At 42.3% G+C, this 23,286-nt stretch overlaps 1 protein-coding gene across 2 annotated transcripts in view; it reads left to right on the top strand.

The window, feature by feature from the left end:
* pxdn (peroxidasin) overlaps positions 1 to 22,505 on the top strand; it is a 114,139-nt gene extending 91,634 nt beyond the window's left edge. For both annotated transcript variants that reach the window (XM_074659940.1, XM_074659939.1), the window contains 8 exons: positions 904 to 1,910; positions 2,349 to 2,845; positions 3,118 to 3,252; positions 4,979 to 5,187; positions 15,753 to 15,864; positions 16,167 to 16,299; positions 16,735 to 16,848; positions 19,897 to 22,505. In XM_074659940.1, coding sequence (XP_074516041.1) covers positions 904 to 1,910; positions 2,349 to 2,845; positions 3,118 to 3,252; positions 4,979 to 5,187; positions 15,753 to 15,864; positions 16,167 to 16,299; positions 16,735 to 16,848; positions 19,897 to 20,040 — 2,351 coding nt within the window. In that variant the 3' untranslated portion in view covers positions 20,041 to 22,505. The remainder of the gene's footprint in view (positions 1 to 903; positions 1,911 to 2,348; positions 2,846 to 3,117; positions 3,253 to 4,978; positions 5,188 to 15,752; positions 15,865 to 16,166; positions 16,300 to 16,734; positions 16,849 to 19,896) is intronic.
* Positions 22,506 to 23,286: the final 781 nt, after the last annotated feature.

Below are 23,286 nucleotides of genomic sequence, written 5' to 3' on the forward strand. Positions count from 1 at the left end.
AGTGGGCATGTCTGTAAAGGGGAGACTCGTGGGTACCCATAGAACCCATTTACATTCACTGATCTGGAGGTCAGAGGTCAAGGGACCCCTTTGAAAATGGACATGTCAGTTTTTCCTCGCCAAAATTTTGCGTGAAGTCTGAAGCGTTATTTAACCTCCTTCGTGTCAATCTTATTTGACCTGGTTGGTACCGATGGATTCCTTAAGCTTTCTAGTTTACTATGATACCAGTATTTTCATTCTAGATTTAAAACTGAGCCGCTATAACCTACAAATCACAAGCTGCGTTAATGCGTTGAGAAATTAGTGGCATCAAAACAAATTTCCGTTAATGCGTTATCGCGTCAACTTTGACAGCCCTAATTATGAACATACAGTTGAATTTCAATTTTCTATGAAAAAAAAGTTCAAAACATGTTTGTCAATACTGTCAATTCTAGCCCTTAAGGCCTTTACACACTGGAGCCGTGACAAGTAAACCACACAAAATACTCTCCTGCTTATGTCTAGGGCTTTTATTGTGAAAGGTAAGAACAGAAGGAGTTCATCTGGTCTGCTATGTCTTTATCAAGGTTGAAAGGAGTAATAAAGTTGACCATCTTGGTTGGGTCTATGGAGCCTCCGTGTTAGCTAGTATGACATGGTTGGTACCAGTGGGTTCCTCAGGTTCTTGAGTTCCAGATGATGCCAGTATATTCACTCTAGCTTTAAAACTGAGCCGCTACAACCTCCGAATGATTGATTGCTTTAATGCATTCATGAAATTAGTGGCGTTAAAATGAATTTGCGTTAACACGTTATTATTGCGTTGACATTGACAGCCCTAATTATCACACATGTAAAGCCTGTTAACTCTTCTGTATCAGCCTCTGCATGTGTTCAATCTATGTTGCTTTCCCACAGCCTTCCGCTACAACGACCTGGTGTCCCCTCACTTTCTGGATGTGATCGCCAACCTGTCCGGCTGTAAGCCCCACCGGCGCTTCAACAACTGCTCTGACATTTGCTTCCACCAGAAGTACCGCAGCCACGACGGGACCTGCAACAACCTGCAGCACCCAATGTGGGGCGCCTCGCTCACCGCCTTCGAACGACTCCTGAAGTCGGTCTACGACAACGGCTTCAACCTGCCGAGAGGCGCCAATGAGCAGCTGCATAACGGATACAGGCTGCCTCTACCCAGGCTGGTTTCCACCGCCATGATCGGAACGGAGACCATCACGCCTGATGACTGCTACACTCACATGCTGATGCAGTGGGGTCAGTTCCTAGACCACGACTTGGACTCGACAGTGGCGGCCCTCAGCCAGTCGCGCTTCTCTGACGGCCAGCTGTGCACTCAGGTCTGCACCAATGACCCGCCGTGCTTTCCGATCCAGTTCCCAGCCAACGACCCACGGCAGCTGCGAAGCGGCGCCCGTTGCATGTTCTTCGTCCGATCCAGCCCTGTGTGCGGCAGCGGGATGACCTCTCTCCTCATGAACAGCGTGTACCCAAGAGAGCAAATCAACCAGCTGACCTCTTACATCGACGCTTCAAACGTCTACGGCAGTTCACGCCATGAATCTGAGGAAATCCGTGATTTGGCCAGCCAGAGGGGTCTGCTCCGGCAAGGTATCATCCAACGAACAGGGAAGCCTCTTCTGCCTTTTGCTACCGGACCACCCACTGAGTGTATGAGGGATGAAAACGAGAGCCCAATCCCGTGTTTCCTAGCTGGAGATCACCGTGCCAATGAGCAGCTTGGTCTGACTGCCATGCACACGGTGTGGTTCAGGGAACACAACCGCATAGCTACAGAGCTACTGAGACTGAACCCCCACTGGGACGGAGACACCATCTACCACGAGGCCAGAAAGATAGTGGGGGCCCAGATGCAGCACATCACCTACAATCACTGGTTGCCAAAGGTAACAGCTGTCATCTTAAAGCCCCCCTCTGGGCTATTTTGACATTTCTGTGATATTTAATTTTTTTTTTAGTCGTTTCCTGACTAAGTTTATTAGACAAACTGTTTGCTAACATTGTTTTGACAAATTACTTAATTTTGTGCTCAAAATTTTAAAAAACGGCGAACCACGGCAACATGTCAACATGTCTATCCGTTCTCCGGTGCGCTCTGACCGGTGTGCGGCGGTGCGGCTCCTCGGTGCAGCATCAGTCTGTTTCTCTGTTATGATGCTAAGTCTCTTGTTATCTGATTATATCCATGGTTAAAACACAAAGAAAGACATTCATTAATACTGATACTGTAGTAGCAATGAGAAGAAGAAAGACATTCATTAATAGTGATACTGTAGTAGCAATGAGAAGAAGAAAGACATTACCTTCCCTCTCCTATCTCCTAGATCCTGGGTGAGGCAGGCATGAAGCTGATGGGGCCGTACACTGGTTACAACCCCAATATCAACACCGGCATCCTCAACGCTTTCGCCACCGCTGCGTTCCGCTTCGGGCACACCCTCATCAACCCGATACTGTACAGGTTAGACGAGGACTTCCAGCCCATCCCCCAGGGACACATCTCCCTGCACCGGGCCTTCTTCTCCCCGTTCCGCATCGTGAACGAGGGCGGGATCGACCCGCTGCTTCGCGGGCTCTTTGGTGTCGCTGGTAAAATGCGGGTTTCCACACAGCTGCTGAACACAGAGCTGACGGAGAGGCTGTTCTCCATGGCCCACTCCGTGGCTCTGGACCTGGCTGCCATGAATATACAGAGAGGAAGGGATCATGGGATACCACCGTACAATGACTACAGGTCCTTCTGTAATTTGACCTTGGCTCACACCTTTGATGACCTGAGGAATGAAATTAAGAATCCTAGTGTCAGAGAGAAACTGCAGAGGTAATTATACACTCAAGATGATTATTAGAATTTTCCATAACTTGGCTTGAGACCAGTTTCCTACAAATTAAGCCGTGTGTTATCTGTGGGCTATGGTCATGCCTGTGAACCGTCTAAAGAAAGCACTGTCTTTATACGGGTCTTGTCGTCATTTTGAGACAAATCATGGTTGGACTGATATTCACTTCAGGGAAGCTTGTGCTCCGTAATAATTCTGGATTGTAATATCTTCACATAGTTTCTTGTCCCTGACTGTTTTCCCTGTGTGGCAGGCTGTATGGCACTCCTCTGAACATCGACCTGTTCCCTGCACTGATGGCTGAAGACCTGGTCCCTGGCAGCAGAGTGGGGCCCACCCTCATGTGTCTGCTGGCAACTCAGTTCAAACGTCTGCAGGACGGAGACAGGTACAGTAAGATCACAGCACATCTTCCCTCAGCCTTTACAAACACGGTGGCCTCGATGCCCCCCCCCCCCCCCCCCCCCCCCCGCACTGCCCCAGCTGATCCCTTCTACGCCTCTTTCCTGTCAGTATGGTTTTTAGACACCAGTGTCTTTTGTGGAGATTCTGTGTTTTCATTGGGCAACATCAAGTGAACCGCTGTGCACATAACCAGTTCCATTTGGAGCCTGGTATGAACAACTGTAAAACCAGGCAAGTGTTTGGGCCGTGATGCGGCTGCCGGAGCTGATCTCGGCCACTCTGGATAATGCTTGTGATTCTACCAGACCTGCTGCAGTGCATTTCAGAAACGTCTCTCTGCTCTGCTTCGCTAAAACTACACACCTGGTCCAGTGTGGCTCCTTTGCTGGTTGAGCCAAAACCGGCTCCTTCACCTTCTGCACGCCTTCTCTTACTGTATATGAAATATAAATGAATAATTATGAGAATGGATGAATTTTAACAACTAAAACAGCCACAAATCTTGATCCATATCGTTCATAACTGGACTTTTACGGTATTAACTTTGTCTGTAGGCGACAGCACAACAAAGTAGGAAATAACAGCAATAAACAACTTACAAATATTGGTAATTTGTAGACACTGTTTACAAATCAATTGGGCTGTCAACTGATTAAAACATTTCATCGTGATTAATCACATGATGGTCCATAGTCACAATTGATCGCACATTTTTTATCTGTTCAAAATGTATCTTAAAAGGAGATTTGTCAAGTATTTAATCCTCTTATCAACATGGGAGTGGACAAATATGCTGCTTTATGTAAATGTATGTATATATTTATTATTGTAAATCAATGAACAACACAAAACATTGCCAGATATTGTCCAGAAACCCTCACAGGTACTACATTTAGCATAAAACAATATGCTCCAATCATAACATGGCAAACTGCAGCCCAACAGGCAACAACAGCTGTCAGTGTGTCAGTGTGCTGACTTGACTATGACTTGCCCCAAACTGCATGTGATTATCATAAAGTGGGCATGTCTGTAAAGGGGAGACTCGTGGGTACCCATAGAACCCATTTACATTCACTGATCTGGAGCTCAGAGGTCAAGGGACCCTTTTGAAAATGACCATGACAGTTTTTCCTCGCCAAAATGTAGCCTAAGTATGGAGCGTTATTTAACCTCCTTCGCAACAAACTAGTATGACATGGTTGGTACCGATGGATTCCAGCTATAACCTAAAAATCGCAAGTTGCGTTAATGCGTTCAAAAAATGAGTGGTGTTAAAACGTTACGTTAACGCGTTATGATTGCATTAACTTTGACAGCCCTAGTAAACACCAATACATGGTTTTGTTAGTTATATTATATATTAAAAATAAAATCATCCATAACCCTTAAGTTAAATCTATTCTTTCTGTGGTTTTGTGTGATGGTCTTGCTGCCCTGGTATTTGGCCATTGTGGCCTCAAAAAATGTGATACACCCAAGGCCAAGTGGCCTAGCCCCTAAAATGATGACATTCCAGGCCTGGTATGAATTAATATATCTGTTACATTTTATTGAGCTCATTTATTTAGCTGATCCTCTTAAATGAGTGCAAGAGTAGAACACCCTGCTCTGACATCATCTCTTTTAGGAATCAAGTCAAATAAAAGCCGTAGAGCATCCTCACCAGGTGGCATCATCTTCCCTTTTCTTCTGTCTGTCTTGTTCAGGTTCTGGTATGAGAACCCGGGCGTGTTCTCTCCTGCCCAGCTGACCCAGTTGAAGCAGGCCTCTCTGACCCGGGTGCTGTGTGACAACGGGGACAACATCACCCGCATCCAGCAGGACGTCTTCAGGGTGGCCGAGCTGCCCCACGGCTACGGCAGCTGTGACGACGTCCCTCAGATCGACCTGCGCATGTGGCAGGACTGCTGTGAAGGTCAGAGCATTTTACATGATCATGCTTTATGTCACTCTAACATCTCAATGTTTTGTTCAACCCCATCTGCATACACAAGGATAGATGATTAGAAACACCTTTCAATATGAAGCAGTCTAATACAACACACTAACCTCAAACATGATCATGAAACAACTCAACAAAAAAGCTTGACAAGGATTTATTGGAAGGTTATTATTTTGGATTACAATTAGTGCACCGACTGGAATTTTCTTGACTGATTCCCGTTTCCGATGTTTTAAGAGTCTGACCTGTCAAATTCCGATTTTTGCCCCCCCGTTGTGTTAAAGCCTTAAGGGCTACAATTGACAGCATACACAAACATTTTTGTAACTTTTCTTTCATGGAAAATTTAAATTCAAATGTATTTTCACAATAAAACAGTTAGTTCTTCCAAATGTTTTTAAGGTTGTTCCTCCACGGCTTATTTTGGACTTGCAGGTGTCACAAATTGCGAGTTTTATGTCTTCTTCACTCACGCTGAAGAACTTCCACATCCACGACATTATGTGTGTGTGGCGCTGTGTGCGTTTCGTAAAACCGTGATACGGCACAATAATATAGGTAAGAACCTCACAGCTCATAAGAATAACATCGAGCCCATGCCTGTCATACTTGACATTTTGTTTTACAAAGTTATGAAAGTAATGTTTAAGCCAAGATTGATGTTGCCTTCCACACTAAAGAATGATGTCACTTCCACACAGTGAGGCATACAGCTGATGAATTAGATAACGGTATATGGGATTGGTACTCGGTATCAGGACTGAAAACGCTGGATTGGTGCATCCCTACTTAATACTGTTAAGAACCTTTGCACATCCCCTCCGCTTGATACGAAACCATGGTTACGAAACGTTACGACAGTTTCCGTCATGAGAAGTTCGTCCCAAAACTAGTTGCTGTATTTATACCGACACCTTTAAGAAGGCTGCTTCATTCAGCTGTGAGTGGGACTACAAACAGAGTTCACTCCGTATTGGAGTAGGAGTGGGCAGGGTCCGGTGTGAGAAAGGCCCGTAGTTTAACAGTACAGGAAGTGGCCTAGATGCTTCCGTCACCGGCTTACACTGGTCCAGGATCTGGGATGTTATGTCAAATTAAAGCCATACAATATCCTCAGCCTTTGTTTCCCCTTGATAACATCTTCCTCAAGGCAGCCTGGCCTCACAATAATCACCTGTTGTATGCTGCAATTTAGAACCCCCCCCACCCCCTTAAATAGACTGCAATGTACTTGACAGCGCTCCTGTCTGCACAGCTCATGTCAAATAGATGTCACTAGTGTGAATGTTGCTCGACTGTGTATGAAACTTGGAGGAAGAGATGAAGAACAAACATTGTTTCAGGCTTCAGGACCTCATAATGAAAAGGAGATTTGACTGTGGAGAAACAGCGTCTGGGATCAGTTCTCTGTGGCCTCAGAAAGGCAAACTTCCTTCTGTCAGATGTCCATTTTGTCGTGTTGTGAAATCAGCGTCAAATAAAGTTTGAAGTCAAATGCGGTGAATTGTCGTGCCGTTGCTACCCTGCTGGATCGCCCCTCCACTGAAACACTCATGACATAACCAGTGTTGTACTTCTCACAGACTGCTCCCGCTAACTGTACGCAGAAGAGATTGTATTTGGAGTTAAGTCCTGGATGTTTAAACATTCCACCCGTGGGTGCAGCTGACAAGGCGATGAATGAAGAGGCACCCCCGGCTGTTATAATAAGCATTAGGGTTTCTACTGATTGTTTGCCTTCTATCATTTATGTGGAGATGTGATCAGTTGTGAACTGAGCAGATTAGAATAGATAATCTAAGGAATTTAATTAATTCAATTTTAGGAACTAAAAGCTGTGCAATGACGTTTTACAAAACTAGTGGTTCCTGTCTCCTGTCTCCTGTCTCCTGTCTCCTGTCTCCTGAGCTTTTAGGAGCAACATGATATACCAACATTGATTTCTTAAACTCAAGATGTCAGTAAATTCTTGATGTTTTAAAAACAGCTCCAGTATCTTCTGGGTTGTTAATGGAAAATACTTTTCAGTGACATAACTTTTGACTGTAAAACATGCAGCCACAGCCTCCCTACTGCACATTGTTCCATTTAATCACGAAAGAAGTGTTGAGTGAAAAAGAGCAAACAGATCACATGGCTGAGTATGCCCTCCAGAGTCCAACCACAAACAGCTCTGATTTCATATATATGGGCTTCAGCCACCAATGTTACTAGAGTCAATAATATTCACACAATGACCACTTGACGTGATCATAGACTGTATATAAGAAGTGGACGTAGTCACCGTGTGACTTCCACATCCATTGGGCCCATGGAGCAGGCGTAGTAGCGTCCGCTCGGTCACGGGTCACAGCCGTCACGCTGTCTAATGATTTAAGTCGGAGGAAGTTGATTCACCACAAAAAAAATAATCCGTTGATTTACAATGTAAGTCTGTGGGGAAACAGTCTTTTTGGGCTCAATGGCATCATGTGACCGACACGGAAGTTGTAGTACCGCCGTTTGGCTACTACAAAAATTGGCATTAACGTGGGCCGCTCTTCCTGGAGGCTTGGTTCGAAACCTCGAGTTTGCCATTTTGGCTGTCACCATCTTGGTTTTTTGCAACCAGAAGTGACACGAGACGGTGGAGCTAATGCTGCATTCCATTTGAACTGGGATGTCGGAATTTCCAAATTCCCAGTCGGAAACTTCTACTGGAACGCCCACAGAAGTTGGATTTCCGACTAGGAAAGTTGGACCAACATCAACAACCCCAACCTCAAAATCCAAGATGGCTGCATCAACAATGAAAAAGCTGTAGTAATATATTGTTTATTAGAACTTCTGTCTTATTTGTGTCTCATTAAATCAGTCGTATACACTGTACTCTCCAACTTCTATCTGTGGACATGTTGCAGCAGTGTTTCTATGCCCAAAATATGGGAGTAATGTGTTGTTATCAACTGTTATTGCTAACAATGGCTAACCTGGCTGGAGAAAACTCTCACTAAGTTTTACGACTTGTTGTCCTGGAACACGGTTAACAAGATTTTTAGGCGACCAAAACATCCTAATTAACGTTTATGAACTGAAAACCCACCATGAAAGGATTAAAGTTCTAAAACGAAAACACAGATGTTACAGGGGATGGAAGGAAGTAACAATGAATTTTACCCAGGAAAGAGAGATGGGCAACGAATGTGTGCAAACAATAATGATATAATATACTCTATTAGCAACAAATGGAAAGTGTACAACGACCAACTTAAAACTACTTTCTAACAGAAAGCATTACTGCGAAAATGCCGCACAGTACTACAACTATAAACACTCTTAATTCACTACAAGAAAAGCACTGCCGACTCCGGCACACACGCCAACCACCGGCGTAACCACAAAACACACAGTCTGGCCCACTGGCCCTGTCTGCTCCTCTTCTCCATACTACGGCACGTAACAACGGATAACTCCCAGACCGGACAACGCCATGGTAGCGACCTGTCAATCACCAGGTAGCCCCACCCTGAAGCATCCCCTGCTTTATGGTCTATCTGACTCTAAATGGGACCATCATTTACTAAATGAACATCATGCTGTATTGAAGACTTGAAACTAGTGATTAAGACCATAACCTCATGTTTACAATGTTTACTGAGGTAATAAATCAAGAGAGAAATAGACTAATTTTCTCATAGACTTCTATACAATCATACTTCTATACAACAAGAGGAGTCGCCCCCTGCAGGATATTAGAAAGAATGCAGGTTTAAGGCACTTCAGCACTTGCTTCACTTTTCAGACCCGGAGGATGATGCCTGGACGTGACATGTAAATGTAGCATCAAATTCATACCCATACCCATAGAACCCATTTTCATTCACATAACCAGAGGTCAAGGGACCCCTTTGAAAACTGTTATTTAGCCTCTTTCGCGACAAGATACCAGTATCTCCACTCTAGCTATAAAACTGATCCAGCTACAACCTAATAATAGCAAGTTGCGTTAATGCGTTGAAAAAATGAGTGGCGTTAAAACAAATTTGCATTAATGCGTTAATCTCAAGTAAACTTTGACAGCATTAGTATATAATACTTTATGCAGATGTGTGTATTTGATCTTCAGTCACATCTGAATGAATGATTTCAGCCAGTCTGTGTACATCTGAAGTAGGCTTGGGCGATATAACAAGATTATCATTTGACACGATACTGATTGGCCATGATAATGGTCCTGACGTGTCCACGATAACAGAACGTTATTCAATTATGTTGAATACTGGGATTCCACCATAATATTGCAAGCCCCGCAGGTCTGAGATGACTCCCCGCCGGGACAAAACATCGGGGAATTATGCATTTTTAAGATGTTTTTTAAACTAAAATGTGTTATACAAGTAGCACACTCCTTTAAGGAATAACTCAGGGAGCGTGTGTGTGTGTGTGAAGCAGTGACGGTGAGATGAAGTCAGCTGTAACTAGCTGTAGCGTAGCAGTGTGTGTAGAGTTTAGGCTGTCGGTGAATAAATGCTACAACTCCTCAAGACACAAGCCAAGTTCCTGTGCCTTGTAGGATTTTTCCATACATGACCCCGCAGGGATTTACGTCTCCATTACGACAGTTACGAGCTACTCAAAGGATCGGCTGTAAATGGTGATAAACACATTTCATTTCCTATATTCCCCCCAATAGTTATTTTCTTATTTAAAAGCTTTTATTATGAAGCAGTAAAATCAGGAAATGTTGGGTTTTCATCAGCAGCAACTTAACACGACTCCTATGCAGCTGAAAAGTGAAACGGTAAAATAAAGCAGATATGTAAAAGTACAAACAGTGAAGTCGGAGTTTCAGTTAGAAGCTAAAAAAGTAGTGAACGCTGAACACACACAGTCTTTCTCTCTGGTCTCCTGCACGCTTGTTTGAGGGAGTTAAGGGGGGTCCATTGGTGATTCTTTGGTTTTAAACCAAACAAAAAAGGAGAGCCGGAGAACGGGAACGAAGTGATTTGTAAACTGTGCGATAAACAAGTCGGGACAAAAGATGGAAACGCCACAAATCTCCACTCTCATCTTAAAACTCACCATCCAGAATACGCCAGTCTGCCACCAACTCCCTCTACAGAGAGCAGCCAGACCAAAACTCCTCCCACGGCGAGCCGTCAGCCCTCAATCAGCGGTAACAACATATAAACGGTGGAGAGACTGTACGAGGACAGTTACTAGTCACCAGCTGATTGATCTGAGTCAGTGATCTCAGCATGTCCTTGTATAAAATAGTGCTAACTGTCGAAACATTGTGGCCACTTACAGACGTGGACAAAATTGTTGGTACCCTTCCGTTAAAGAAAGAAAAACCCACAATGGTCACTGAAATAACTTGAAACTGACAAAAGTAATAATAAATAAAAATGTACTGAAAATTAACTAATGAAAATCAGACATTGTTTTTGAATTGTGGTTCAACAGAATCATTTTAAAAAACAAACTAATGAAACTGGCCTGGACAAAAATGATGGTACCCCTAGAAAAGATGGAAAATAATTTGACCATAGGGACATATTAAACTAAGGTGTGTCCTGTAATTAGCATCACAGGTATCTTCAAACTTGTAATCAGTCAGTCTGCCTATTTAAAGGGTGAAAAGAAGTCACTGTGCTGTTTGGTATCATGGTGTGTACCACACTGAACATGGACCACAGAAAGCTAAGGAGAGAGTTGTCTCAGGAGATTAGAAAGACAATTATAGACCTTCATGTTAAAGGTAAAGGCTATAAGACCATCTCCAAGCAGCCTGATGTTCCTGTGACTACAGCTGCACATATTATTCAGAAGTTTAAGGTCCATGGGACTGTAGCCAACCTCCCTGGACGAGGCCGCAAGAGGAAAATTGATGACAAATTGAAGAGACGGATAATACGAATGGTAACCAAAGAGCCTAGAACAACTTCCAAAGAGATTAGAGGTGAACTCCAAGGTCAAGGTACATCAGTGTCAGATCGCACCATCCATCACTGTTTGAGCCAAAGTGGACTTAATGGAAGACAACCCAGGAGGACACCAAATCATAAAAAAGTGAGACTGGAATTTGCCAAAATGCATATTGACAAGCCACAAAGCTTCTGGGAGAATGTCCTTTGGACAGATGAGACAAAACTGGAGCTTTTTGGCAAGTCACATCAGCTCTATGTTCACAGACGCAAAAATGAAGCATACAAAGAAAAGAACACTGTACCTAATGTGAAACATGGAGGAGGCTCGGTTATGTTCTGGGGCTGCTTTGCTGCATCTGGCACAGGGTGTCTTGAATCTGTGCAGGGTACAATGAAATCTCAAGACTATCAAGGCATTCTGGAGCGAAATGTGCTGCCCAGTGTCAGAAAGCTTGGTCTCAGTCGCAGGTCATGGGTCTTCCAACAGGATAATGACCCAAAACACAGCTAAAAACACCCAAGAATGGCTAAGAACAAAACATTGGACTATTCTGAAGTGGCCTTCTATGAGCCCTGATCTAAATCCTATTGAACATCTGTGGAAGGAGCTGAAACATGCAGTCTGGAGAAGGCACCCTTCAAACCTGAGACAGCTGGAGCAGTTTGCTCACAAGGAGTGGGCCAAAGTACCTGGTGACAGGTGCAGAAGTCTCATTGAGAGTTACAGAAATCACTTGATTGCAGTGATTGCCTCAAAAGGTTGTGCAACAAAATATTAAGTTAAGGGTACCATCATTTTTGTCCAGGCCAGTTTCATTAGTTTGTTTTTTAAAATGATTCTGTTGAACCATAATTCAAAAGCAATATCTGATTTTCATTAGTTAAATTTCAGTACATTTGTATTTGTTATTACTTTTGTCAGTTTCAAGTTATTTCAGTGACCATTGTGGGTTTTTCTTTCTTTAACGGAAGGGTACCAACAATTTTGTCCACGTCTGTATGTGTTGCAATGTGTATGTTTTAAGTCCATAGATATTTATATCTAGTAGGGATCGACCGATATGTTTTTTTTAGGACCGATACCGATACCGATTATTAGTAATCAAGGAGACCAATAATCAATATTTTTAACCGATATACATCTGCGGTGAAAATGAAAATCTTGGTGTCAAAAATGGGAATAACACAAAACTTTGTTGAAATGCCTTAAAGTATATGTTTAATTAAAAGAGAACTTTTCAACATTATCTTAAAACAAAAAGGGCAGGGAGCTCCCAGCTTCTTATAAAGTTACCTGAACATTTTAATAAATAAATAAATAATATCTCTCTGAAGTTTTATAAAGTGTAAAAATAAATAAAACTATCAAAAGTTAAATTTGTGCTGGTTTCTATTTATTTATAAAGCCCTTAACATGCCATCATATATCACATTACATATTACTGATATTATAACACAACTGCCAAAAGTCCGAGCTGCTTCAGGACAGACTCAGTAACGTTAGCTAGTTCATTCTCACTGTGCAATATCATTTCCCACTTGTGCAATTGTGTTAATAGTCTGTTTATTGTCAATACTGTATATACTGCTCCTATTTTTATACTTCCATCTATTTAAATGGTTCATATTTTGTTTCACTTTGTTTAGCTCTTTTTTTACTGTGTTAGTTGATGCTTCTTGTTTTTTGCACAATATCCCCTTTGCTGCTGTACACTGCACATTTCCCCACTGCGGGACTAATAAAGGAATATCTTATCTTATCTTATCTTATCTTAGTTAGTAACATTAGTCCTGGTTGAGACTGAGAAGACCAGCCGATCAGATGTTTTTCTAGTCAGCTGACTAAATTATGGATCAACAAATGAACGTGTTGACGTTTGCTATCGCATTCAAGCTCTACGACGCTCAACATCAGCTCACGTTGTTCATGTAAACGTACATGTAAAAACACCAACACATCATGCGGACGAGTAATGGTACATTTGCAAATGTAATGCTAAAGCAAGTTTCAGTTCCAGTGTGTAACTGGTAAACAAGGCATGCTTGTCTTCATTTAAATAGATCATAAGATCGTGGTGTTTTTGAAACTTCAGCATAGAGGATTGGGATGTTTATTGGAACTTACACAACAATATCTTCCTTCTTACCGAGAGGACTCCGTTCCGCTCGCCGGAGCAGCTCCGTCTGTCTGTCTGTTTTTGTCTGCACGTCTGAGGCATGGTAACCCTCAGTGTTAATTGGTTATTGCTGATGGTGTGTAACCAATCAGATAGTGCTGTGGGTGGGACATTGAGCTAGACTGCACAGTGGAGAGCACTGGCAGCAGGCTGACACAGAGAGGAGGCTGATCAGAGCCAAAGTAGCGCATTTATAAATGAATTCATTTTATCGGTTATCAGTTAAAAAAAATGCCGATACCGATAATCGGCAAAATGCTGAATATCGGCCAATAATATCGGCCAGGCCGATAATCGGTTGATCCCTAATATCTACGTGCGTCTCTCTTCAGTTTTTTTTGGACGATAATATCGTATATCGACTTTTTTCTTAAAGCAATATCATCAGTAGGGAAATTTGAATATCGCCCAACCCTAGTCTGAAGACTGTTTGGCTTTTGTGTTCATTCACAATAGTTTTGACTGAATTCTTGTTTGATGTAGAAGCTTGAGGAAAATGGTTCCAGTACACTCCCAATATTCCCACTCGTGATGTGTTGGCCGCGGTGTAGTTTTAGGTCTCAACTAAACTAAACTGAAATGAGGCAGCTTCATCGAGTCATTGTCTTTGGTGAACAAGCTACAGCATATAGGGATTTAAAAAAACAACATTTTAATAAGAGACACATGGTGCCTCTTAATTATTCTCCTTTCATCCCAGATTCTGACCCCGGCATTCACCCTTCCTTCACACAATGTACAAGGGAAGAGCTAAGCTAATAAACAGAGAATATCCTGCCAGAAAGAAGAGGGAAGGGAGGGAGGGAGGAGGTTAATGTCTCTGTCTGTCTGTCTGTCTGTCAGTGAGGCTGATTCACAGTTGTGTTTTGCTCCACTAGGAGAGAGGACACTGCTGAGAACGTCAGTGTGTGTATGAGCTTGCAGCGCAGCAGGGTGTGAGTGAGCGTCTGTGTGCTCATGTCAGCATGAGATGAGGAGTCTTGTTGTGTTTACAGTAGATCGTTTCTGTCTTTAACAGAACGTTTACAGATAAAGGTGAAGCCCTTCTAACTACAGGACCTCATGCCATTCATCTGTCCTTCCTCACATTCATTATGGGCCGTCTCTCGCTGCTCTTTGCTGATGCCCAGCATGCTCAGCGTGCCCCAGGTGTGTACTAGAGCAGGAGCAGGGTTCTGAGTTAGTGTGTGTGTGTGTGTGTGTGTGTGTGTGTGTGTGTGTGTGTGTGTGTGTGTGTGTGTGTGTGTGTGTGTGTGTGTGTGTGTTACTCTCTTTAATCTGGAAACAGTGATGGCAGCCTGAGAGTGACTCATGGTAATACAATAAGCCTCAGAGTCTCAGATCAGCACTTTGAAGCAGAGAGAAAGTGGCATCAGCAGTCGTGGTTTCCTGCTTCGTGTGTGTATGTGCAAGGTGGCTGTGTTTCTGTTTGTGTGTAGAAGGAAAAGATTAAACTCATTTGCATGTGTGGTCATTAAGTTCTTAATTGTTGCTATTTTATCATATCGAATAACAAAGTATGAGTTGATCCTGAAAAGCCATATGGTACTAGGGGTGTAAATCACAATTTTCATCACGATACAATATTATATTGATTATTTGGACAATAAAACGATATGTGCTGATATCACAAAGTGTGCTACGATACGATTTTGATTCGATTCAATTCATGGGCTTGCGATCGATATGAGACAATATAATATGCCCATTTTACACGATCAGTTACATTTATATTAGGGCATCAAATGTACCTTAAAGGGAGATTTGTCAAGTATTTCATATTCTTATCAACATGGGAGTGGGCAAATATGCTGCTTTATGCAAATGTTTTAGCGCGAGTTTGGAGCGATATTTAGCCTCCTTCGCGACAAGCTAGTATGACTAAAAATCAAGAGTTGCGTTAACAAATTATATTAACTCTGACAGCCTTAGCTAGCTAGCTTTAAAACCGAGCCCACTACAACCTCCGAAAGATCGATTGCGTTAATGCGTCAAAGAAATTAGTGGCGTTAAAAGGATTTTGCGTTAATGAGTTATTATCCTGTTAACGTTGACAGCCTTAATTTATATCAACTCACAAAAAACAACTCAAATATGTTTTGACAATTTTATAACTGGGCTCTTCCAGCCATTTAAATCAAAAAACAAACTACTCTTTTTGATAAAAAGAATAAAGTAGACCTGTTGTTTAAGCACTGTTTGAATGTGTAGGAAGGAGGACGGGAATGGTTACAGACATGCCACGTCAATTTCATAATAAAGCCGTCATCTTAAAGATGACAATCTATATGGATGTTTTCACTTTGCATCGGTGACATTGGATCGTTGATCATTGAATCGATACATCGCTCCATATCGTTACACCCCTACATGGTACAACAATAAAGATTCCTTTTCTTGTCAGTGTCAGTGATTGAACCAAAGTGTGTTGTTTTGTGTTTGACCCCAACAGACTGCAGAACCAAGGGTCAGTTCAACGCCCTGTCATACCACTTTAGAGGACGCAGATCAGCTGAGCACAGCTACAAAGAGGAGAGTCCTGCCAGCAGCATCCAGGAGACCAGGTAACACAGCATGACAAACATCCAGAAGTAATGTCTGACTTGAGGACAACAAATGTTCAGAAAGACATTGTGGTGTCAATACTGTATGTGACTCTTATGTTACTGAAAGGTTTACTCTATAGCAGAAGCTTTTCTCTGTGTGTCTTCAATTCAGCATTGGCAGGTACAAATATGTTTCAAGCAACAATTTAGGAAGTTTATAAATGGTATACAGTATATTTAGTTTATATAGCATTAGAGAGACTATAAAGAGATGATAGTTGTATGATGTTGATGATGTTTTTTTACATATCTCTTTGCAGCCCAGTGGAGGACACCGTAGAAAGTCTTGTAAATGTTACTGTGACCTCCAAAAAAAGCACTGAACCATCAAACAAGGACTTCCAGGACTTTGTGTCCGACATGCAGAAAACCATCACAAGTTTACGAAAGCAGGCGAGTCTCATCTCTGAACGCTCTGACACAGTCAGAGCCCCGTGCGTACAGACAGGTTTTACATTAACATGTCAGTTAATTCCTCAGGATGGGGCCCAGCATTCCGACTTTGTCTTCTGGTCTGCTGCAGCCTTTATAATGTAGAGCCGCTGATAAATAGACAGTTACAGTAAAGGTGTGTTTTTATAGGGTGCTGTTTGGTTGTGTTTATAATTGGGGACATGTGTTAGATGGGAGTTTTGTAGTTTAAAGAATGTAATATGCTTCAATATCTTTCTTTTGACACTGTACTCATGCTGTATACACACTCTCATGTATACAGTATGTTCCAGTATTGTAAAATGTGTTGCGAGGGAGAGAGACGTGTGTCAGTGTTGATATGACCACAGACAACTGCTCGTCTGAGTGAATGTTGGTGTCCTTGTGTGTTTGCAGATTAAAAGACTTGAGGCCCGTCTGAGCAAGACTGACTGCACTGATAATGAGGCACGTGAACGGACGGATGGAGAGCGGTGGAAAAAGGACTCCTGCACCATATGTGAATGCAGAGTATGTTCAACACATACATCAATACAGTATGCACACAAACACATGCACACAATTCTTAATTCACATTACAGGGCTTAATGCTCAGTTCCAATTTTTTGCCCAGATTCAATCTTTGTGCCTTCTCTGTCCACATTCATGATTGAAGAGATCCATATCTGACATCAGTGTGAACGGATCTCTGCCCTGAAACGCCTCACATGCATCCAATAACGTCACACACATCGGGGACCGCCGTCCGGCCCATTATTCAGATATACACGCTGGAGTTGTTGGAGTCCAGTGACTGCCAGACTCTATTAACATACGTATTGCTCAATTCAACAGATCTGTGTTCCCCGTTACACAGATGTGACTCCTAAGTTCTAACGTATGACTTTGTATGACACCTAAAGAAAGACTTTTCATTTAACTTCAACAGCTCTTCTGTGAACTAAGTTAAATAAAGTAAAGTACGATGTGTGACGTTACTGTTGGACATAAAGAAACACCACCAGTCAGCACGTACACGCTATTTTATAACATGTGATTTCATTCAATCAGAGTTGTGCTCTGTGAAACATGACGGATTGATCAGAAGAACTGAGTGAATTGTGAAAAGTCTGTTTGATAAGTTCATTTACATTTGAAATGACTGACGAGGGAAATAAAGTCTTCAACTGTTTGCTACTGTGGGAGCAAAACCTCTGCTAAAATATAGTTGAATTTAACTGGTCCGAGCTTACAGTCAAACATCTACTCCTTCCAAAAGATAGTTTATGATTTCATATAAATCATAAACAGACACTACAACACAGTGAACATGATTTAACATAATTCGGTATTCATTTTAGCTCCATGTAAAATGAATGAATGTGATGTTTCCCAGATAAAGCTCGTCACATTTTTGTAACTGCTGATTTATTAAATCTGAGATCTACTGAGGGAAACATAACGCTGAATTTAGCAGAAGAACTCGGTAATATTGAAAATAGTCCTAGTTCTGTGGAGAGAGAGCAGAATACACAAACGCTCTTTTTCCAATTTCTGTATGGGCATTTGGGACAGAAAGCATAAAGAAGTCCTGAGAACGCAGAGGGGATTGTCCGGCAGAGTGGGATGAGGACACATGGGTAGAATGGGAGCAGACCAGGAATTGACTTCTATATAAAGATGTACTAATGACAGAGTGTACAGGTGGCCAGGGCAGGCCGTCCCACCTGACAGATAACTCACAGTGGTGAGTCGGAGCTTTACACTTGGTAAAAGCATGGCCAGTGATTGGATATATATATGCTTTAGGACCACATATGAAAGTGTCCCAGACCTGTTTGGGAAAAATCTGATTTCTGTGTCCACACTACTCTGAAAAAATCAGATCTCTGTCACATGAGGGTAAAAAAATGTGGGCCATATTTGCTTCTAATATGAACGTAGCCAAAGAAGCTGATGGAGTTTTGGTACCTCCATGTTGGCTGTCCAGCTCTGCCCAGTTTTAATGCCCCAGTTTCTCCCTGTCTGGTGCTCTTGCCAGTGTTCCACCTCCTCCTGGCAGCAGTGTCTCCCTCCCCACAGTGTTGTATGTGCCGGCCACTTCTCTGCCTTTCATTCTTTATCTTTGACACTTTACTCAATGCCAGGTGCTGGCAGAGGTGACAGCAGCTCCATGCCAAACCTGGCTGCCTCTGATCCCCCCCACTCACCTCCTGTTGTGCTCCCCACATCTGACAACACACCTGTCACTTTCTTTTTTATCTTTCTCTCTTTACCCTCGGCTTCCCCAGAACTATCTCTTTCCACCTTCCACGCCTCGCTGTAATTGGAGGATTTTTTGTTCTAATTAGATTTGGCAGGCAGAAGCACAATGAGAAAGACTGTCTGGGAAAGAATGGTTGGGTTCAACATGTTGTTGCTGTAAAACAAAGCAGCTCATTGTTCTGCTCAGCCATGTCGTCAAGCACCTTACTAGAGGCAGAACGTTTCACTGTCTGTTCTGTGCCAGCTCATGACCACACACTGAAATCATTCATTCACACATTTATTATTCACATTATGTTCTATATCTGTGAAGTGATTCTATTTCTTATTGAGACACCTTTACTGAACAAATACATATACATCAGTTTCATCTGTATTTTCTTGTTAAATGTGTTTTTTATAGGGCTGTCAATCGATTAAAATATTTAATCGTGATTAATCACACATTTTTTATCTGTTCTAAATGTACCTTAAAGGGAGATTTTTCAAGTATTTAATACTCTCATCAACATGGGAGTGGACAAATATGCTGCTTTATGCAAATGTATGTATATATTTATTATTGTAAATCATTTAACAACACAAAACAATGACGAGATATTGTCCAGAAACCCTCACAGGTACTGCATTTAGCATAAAACAATATGCTCAAATCATAACATGGCAAACTGCAGCCCAACAGACAACAACAGCTGTCAGTGTGTCAGTGTGCTGACTTGACTATGACTTGCCCCAAACGTCATGTGATTATCATAAAGTGGGCATGTCTGTAAAGGGGAGACTCGTGGGTACCCATAGAACCCATTTACATTCACTGATCTGGAGGTCAGAGGTCAAGGGACCCCTTTAAAGATGGACATGACAGTTGTTCTTCGCCAAAATGTAGCATAAGTTTGGAGCGTTATTTAACCTCCTTCACAACAACTCTGTCGGATTCCGATTCTTCAGGTTTTCTAGTTTCATATGATACCAGTATTTTCACTCTAGATTTAAAACTGAGCCGCTACAACCTAAGAACCACAAGTTGCAATAATGCTTTAAAGAAATGAGTAGCGTTAAAATGAATTTTTATCAGTGTGTTATTATGGCATGAACTCTGACAGCTCTAGTATTTAGTTCTGCTGTGTATAATAGTTCTATAATAGTTCTATAATAGTTCTATAATAGTTTCCAGTTGCTCTGTTCTTGTCTCTGTGCTGTTTTGTACTGCCTGTATCTTGATATCTGCAGCTGGCCAGATCACCAACATTCCATCCAGTCTAATCTAATAAGGGAACTGACCTGTTGCCCCTTCTTTGCCCCCCCCCCCTGCAGGACACCCAGGTGACCTGCTTTGTGGAGTCTTGTCCACCAGCCGAGTGCAAACGGCCCGTCAAGCTAAAAGGCGCCTGCTGCCCGGTGTGCCTCAAACAGGCAGACGTTGGGAAGCGGCACAAAGCAGACACCCACCACGAATGACCCTCAGGACCCCCCCGACAAACACACTCTAGTGGCTGAACGTCACCCGCAGACATCCAGACAGAGGATGGGACTCATGAAGGTGTGGCAGCCACCAATAGCCTCGATAGACCCAATAGCCTCAGTTTTTGTTTTGTTTCATTTTGTATTCTTTTTCGTTGATATGGGGAGGGGGATGATTTTATTTTATTTCTGGATTGTTGCCCCCACCAGGGCCAGCAGCCTGAGGCTCGGTTTGAAATCCTCTGGCGAGCAGCCGGCGATCACTAAATGGATTGATTTCTGAACCGACGGGTGGATGGATAGATGGATGAATGGGTGGATTGTAAACACGACGGACAAACCTCTTCTCCTCGCTCCGAGGCTTCTGAAGTGTAACAAACAGCCACTGTGTTTGAGCTCCTGCGAGACAAATCGCAGGGCCACTTGCCGTCGAGAAGCAGGAAAGGGAAGTAGAACGAAAGGCGGCAGCCGTTTTGTTGTCTCACAAAAGTTTCTCAGGTTAGAGATGCCTCAAACTGGTGCTATTTCCCCTTTTTATTAATCACTAAATACAAACCTTCTAAGTATTTTGTATGCAAAGCAACCTATATACACTCAGCATATGCCTTTTTATGATAAATCACAATGGAGAGGATGGTTGTATTCAAACTAAAAGACTTTTGATCTATAGATTTACTTCATCTTTTAGCCAAGCTTTTTTTCCTCCCTTTTTTGTATAAGAATGCTTACATATGAAGATAATGTGAAGCCCTAGAAACATGTCTGTAATACAAAAGAGATGTCTACTGATTACTGCTCCTCTCTCCATGGACAACTTGTTAGTTGACTTCCTTCTTGTCTCTGCTGGCCTGTCCTGAACTTGAGTGAGGTGGAGCCGTGTAGAACTCCCCATTGCAGGACACTCAAACCAGCTCTTGCACTGTCGTGCTCCTTTCCAAGTTTCATTTTTGCTTTCAGAAAGCAGTGAAAGAATATCCATCTTTGCCACTGTAATGTTGTGAACTTTGTCCCAGTATTTTCCTCAGTTTCCTAAAGCCAAATGTATGATTTAGTTCCTTCTAAAATGACATAAATAACACACGTGTGTATGAATGTTTTAGCCTTTGGTACTGCTAACTCTACCACAGCAGTATTCTCCTTCTGGCCTGCATGTACAGCCTTTAGTCCACACACTATACACTATTGAAGGACTGCTGCCTGTTCTTCTGTGTTGTGGTGGACCTGCAGCTCTCTAGCACCAGTTTAGACAAGGACACGCTTGCATGCATTCCTTTGTCAAGCATCCACTTTGACTCCAGCTTTTCCCTCTTTAACTTTTTTTCTCATGTGTGTTCAGTGTTTGGATATTTCCCCCATGAGGACCGTGTTCAGTGTTGATATAGGTTAGGAATGCTCGTCCCGCTCATGTTTCTTTGCCGTGTCGAAGATTTTTGAGCCCGGGGCTGACGTCACTCAGCAGAGCATGTGTGGAGCGCAGGCTCCTCCAGCGCTCTGACCCTCATTCCGCTGTAATGGAAGCCATATGAGAGGGGAAGCAAGGGTAATGCTGGGGGGAGGGGTGCTCATGATCGGGATACAGTGTCAATCAAAACTCCACAATCTCGCTGTTGTGAGATTTATTCCACTGACCCTCGTCAGCTGGCCTTAACCATGTACTGTACTCAGACCCCCCACCGTACCCCCTGCACTGGCTTGCCGAGTGTAACATAAGTCACGTTTTTGTTTTCCTGTTTTGCTCTTCATTACGGTGAAGTGGCTGCAGTCTTCCTTTCCATTGTTTTCTTTATGTGGTAACGTCCTGAGCGAGCAGCTGTCACTAAACAGAAATAATGCTCTACGGAATGTTCCATCCAGGGTTCCACATGGGTTACTGGGCTGGCAGTCGCACTGCTAAATTGGTATCATATCATGTGTTTAGATATACTGGACAGGTTTGTACATCAAACTGTGTGTTTACAGCCCTATTTTTCTCTTCCAACAATACCTACATGTACACATCCTATTCATGTGCTCCAATGTGTTAATGAATTTAGTATTTTTGATATATTCTCATAAACGTGTTTGAATGAGTGTGTTCGTCTCATTCTCATTAGTGCTAAATGCATTTTTGGTTCCAAGGTCTGGCTGTCGAAGCACTGTGAGGTCTCTTCGTTACCAGTCTTCTTATGCATATATCTGTTGTATTAATTCATTTTTATTATTTTCTATTTTCATCATAGTTCACTCTCTTTTTTATTTCCACCGAAAAAAAACTCCCCAAGTGTCAATGGAATGCACTGCTCTGCAAGACTGAACATGCTTCACCTACACTGTCCCTCAACCAGTGGTCAATGTGGATATAATAGTACCTATCATGACATTTGTATTGTACGTTTGCCAAAGAATGGTTTGCACTGTAATGTATGCCTCTCGACAGTAATGATAAATAAATAAATAAATAAATAAGCCACATTTGAATTATAGTAATGCATGTTGGTGCCTGTTGTTTTTCACCTCCTGTGCCTGACTGAGCATCAGATGAGATCAATCTAAAAGATGTGACTCGTCGTCAGCTCATTGATGCTCAGACATTTGGGGATTTTTATTTTGCTTATAACAAAAATAAGTTTTGCACTGAACGTCAAAGCCATCTAAAAACCATGCAGTTTTGTTTCATTAAGTTGGCTGTGTCTGGTCTATAAGACTACTCTAATATTTTACAGTTGACTCACATTTACTTTGTTAGTAGTAGTAGTTCCTGCACTTCCTTAGGAGCCTAAAGTGCCTTTTGATATTTGCAGACTTGATCATACTTCCTAACTCCTGGTTCTCTTTTGTTAGCCGTGCTAGTGGCATGGCTACGGAAGCCCTGAGAGGCAAGTGAGAAAAAAAAAATTCTGGTGATCCATTTTCTAAATCTGATCTAAATTATTTTCTCTCCTGTGTTTATGACTTAAGAACCGGTGGGGAAAAAAAGTTTTGACAGGATTATCTTTCTCAATTTTTTTTTTTTTTTGTCATATGTGAAAACAAAAAAAAAAAGGTTTTGGTGGGTGAGATTTTTGTTGTTGTTGTGTTGTGGTTGCAATACTCATTTCGGCTACAAGAGGCTGAAGTGCTCCACTACCCCAGGTTCTAAATAGGACTATAAGCATTCATGTCTTCTCTAATTGCAGATTGGCAGATTTCCAGCCAAAATAAAGACATGACAGTAATGTTACATAACTTGCTAACACACAATATACTTTATGTAACTTGTGTTTA

Source organism: Sebastes fasciatus, chromosome 15, assembly GCF_043250625.1.
Source record: "Sebastes fasciatus isolate fSebFas1 chromosome 15, fSebFas1.pri, whole genome shotgun sequence".
Classification (NCBI taxonomy): Eukaryota; Metazoa; Chordata; class Actinopteri; order Perciformes; family Sebastidae; genus Sebastes; species Sebastes fasciatus.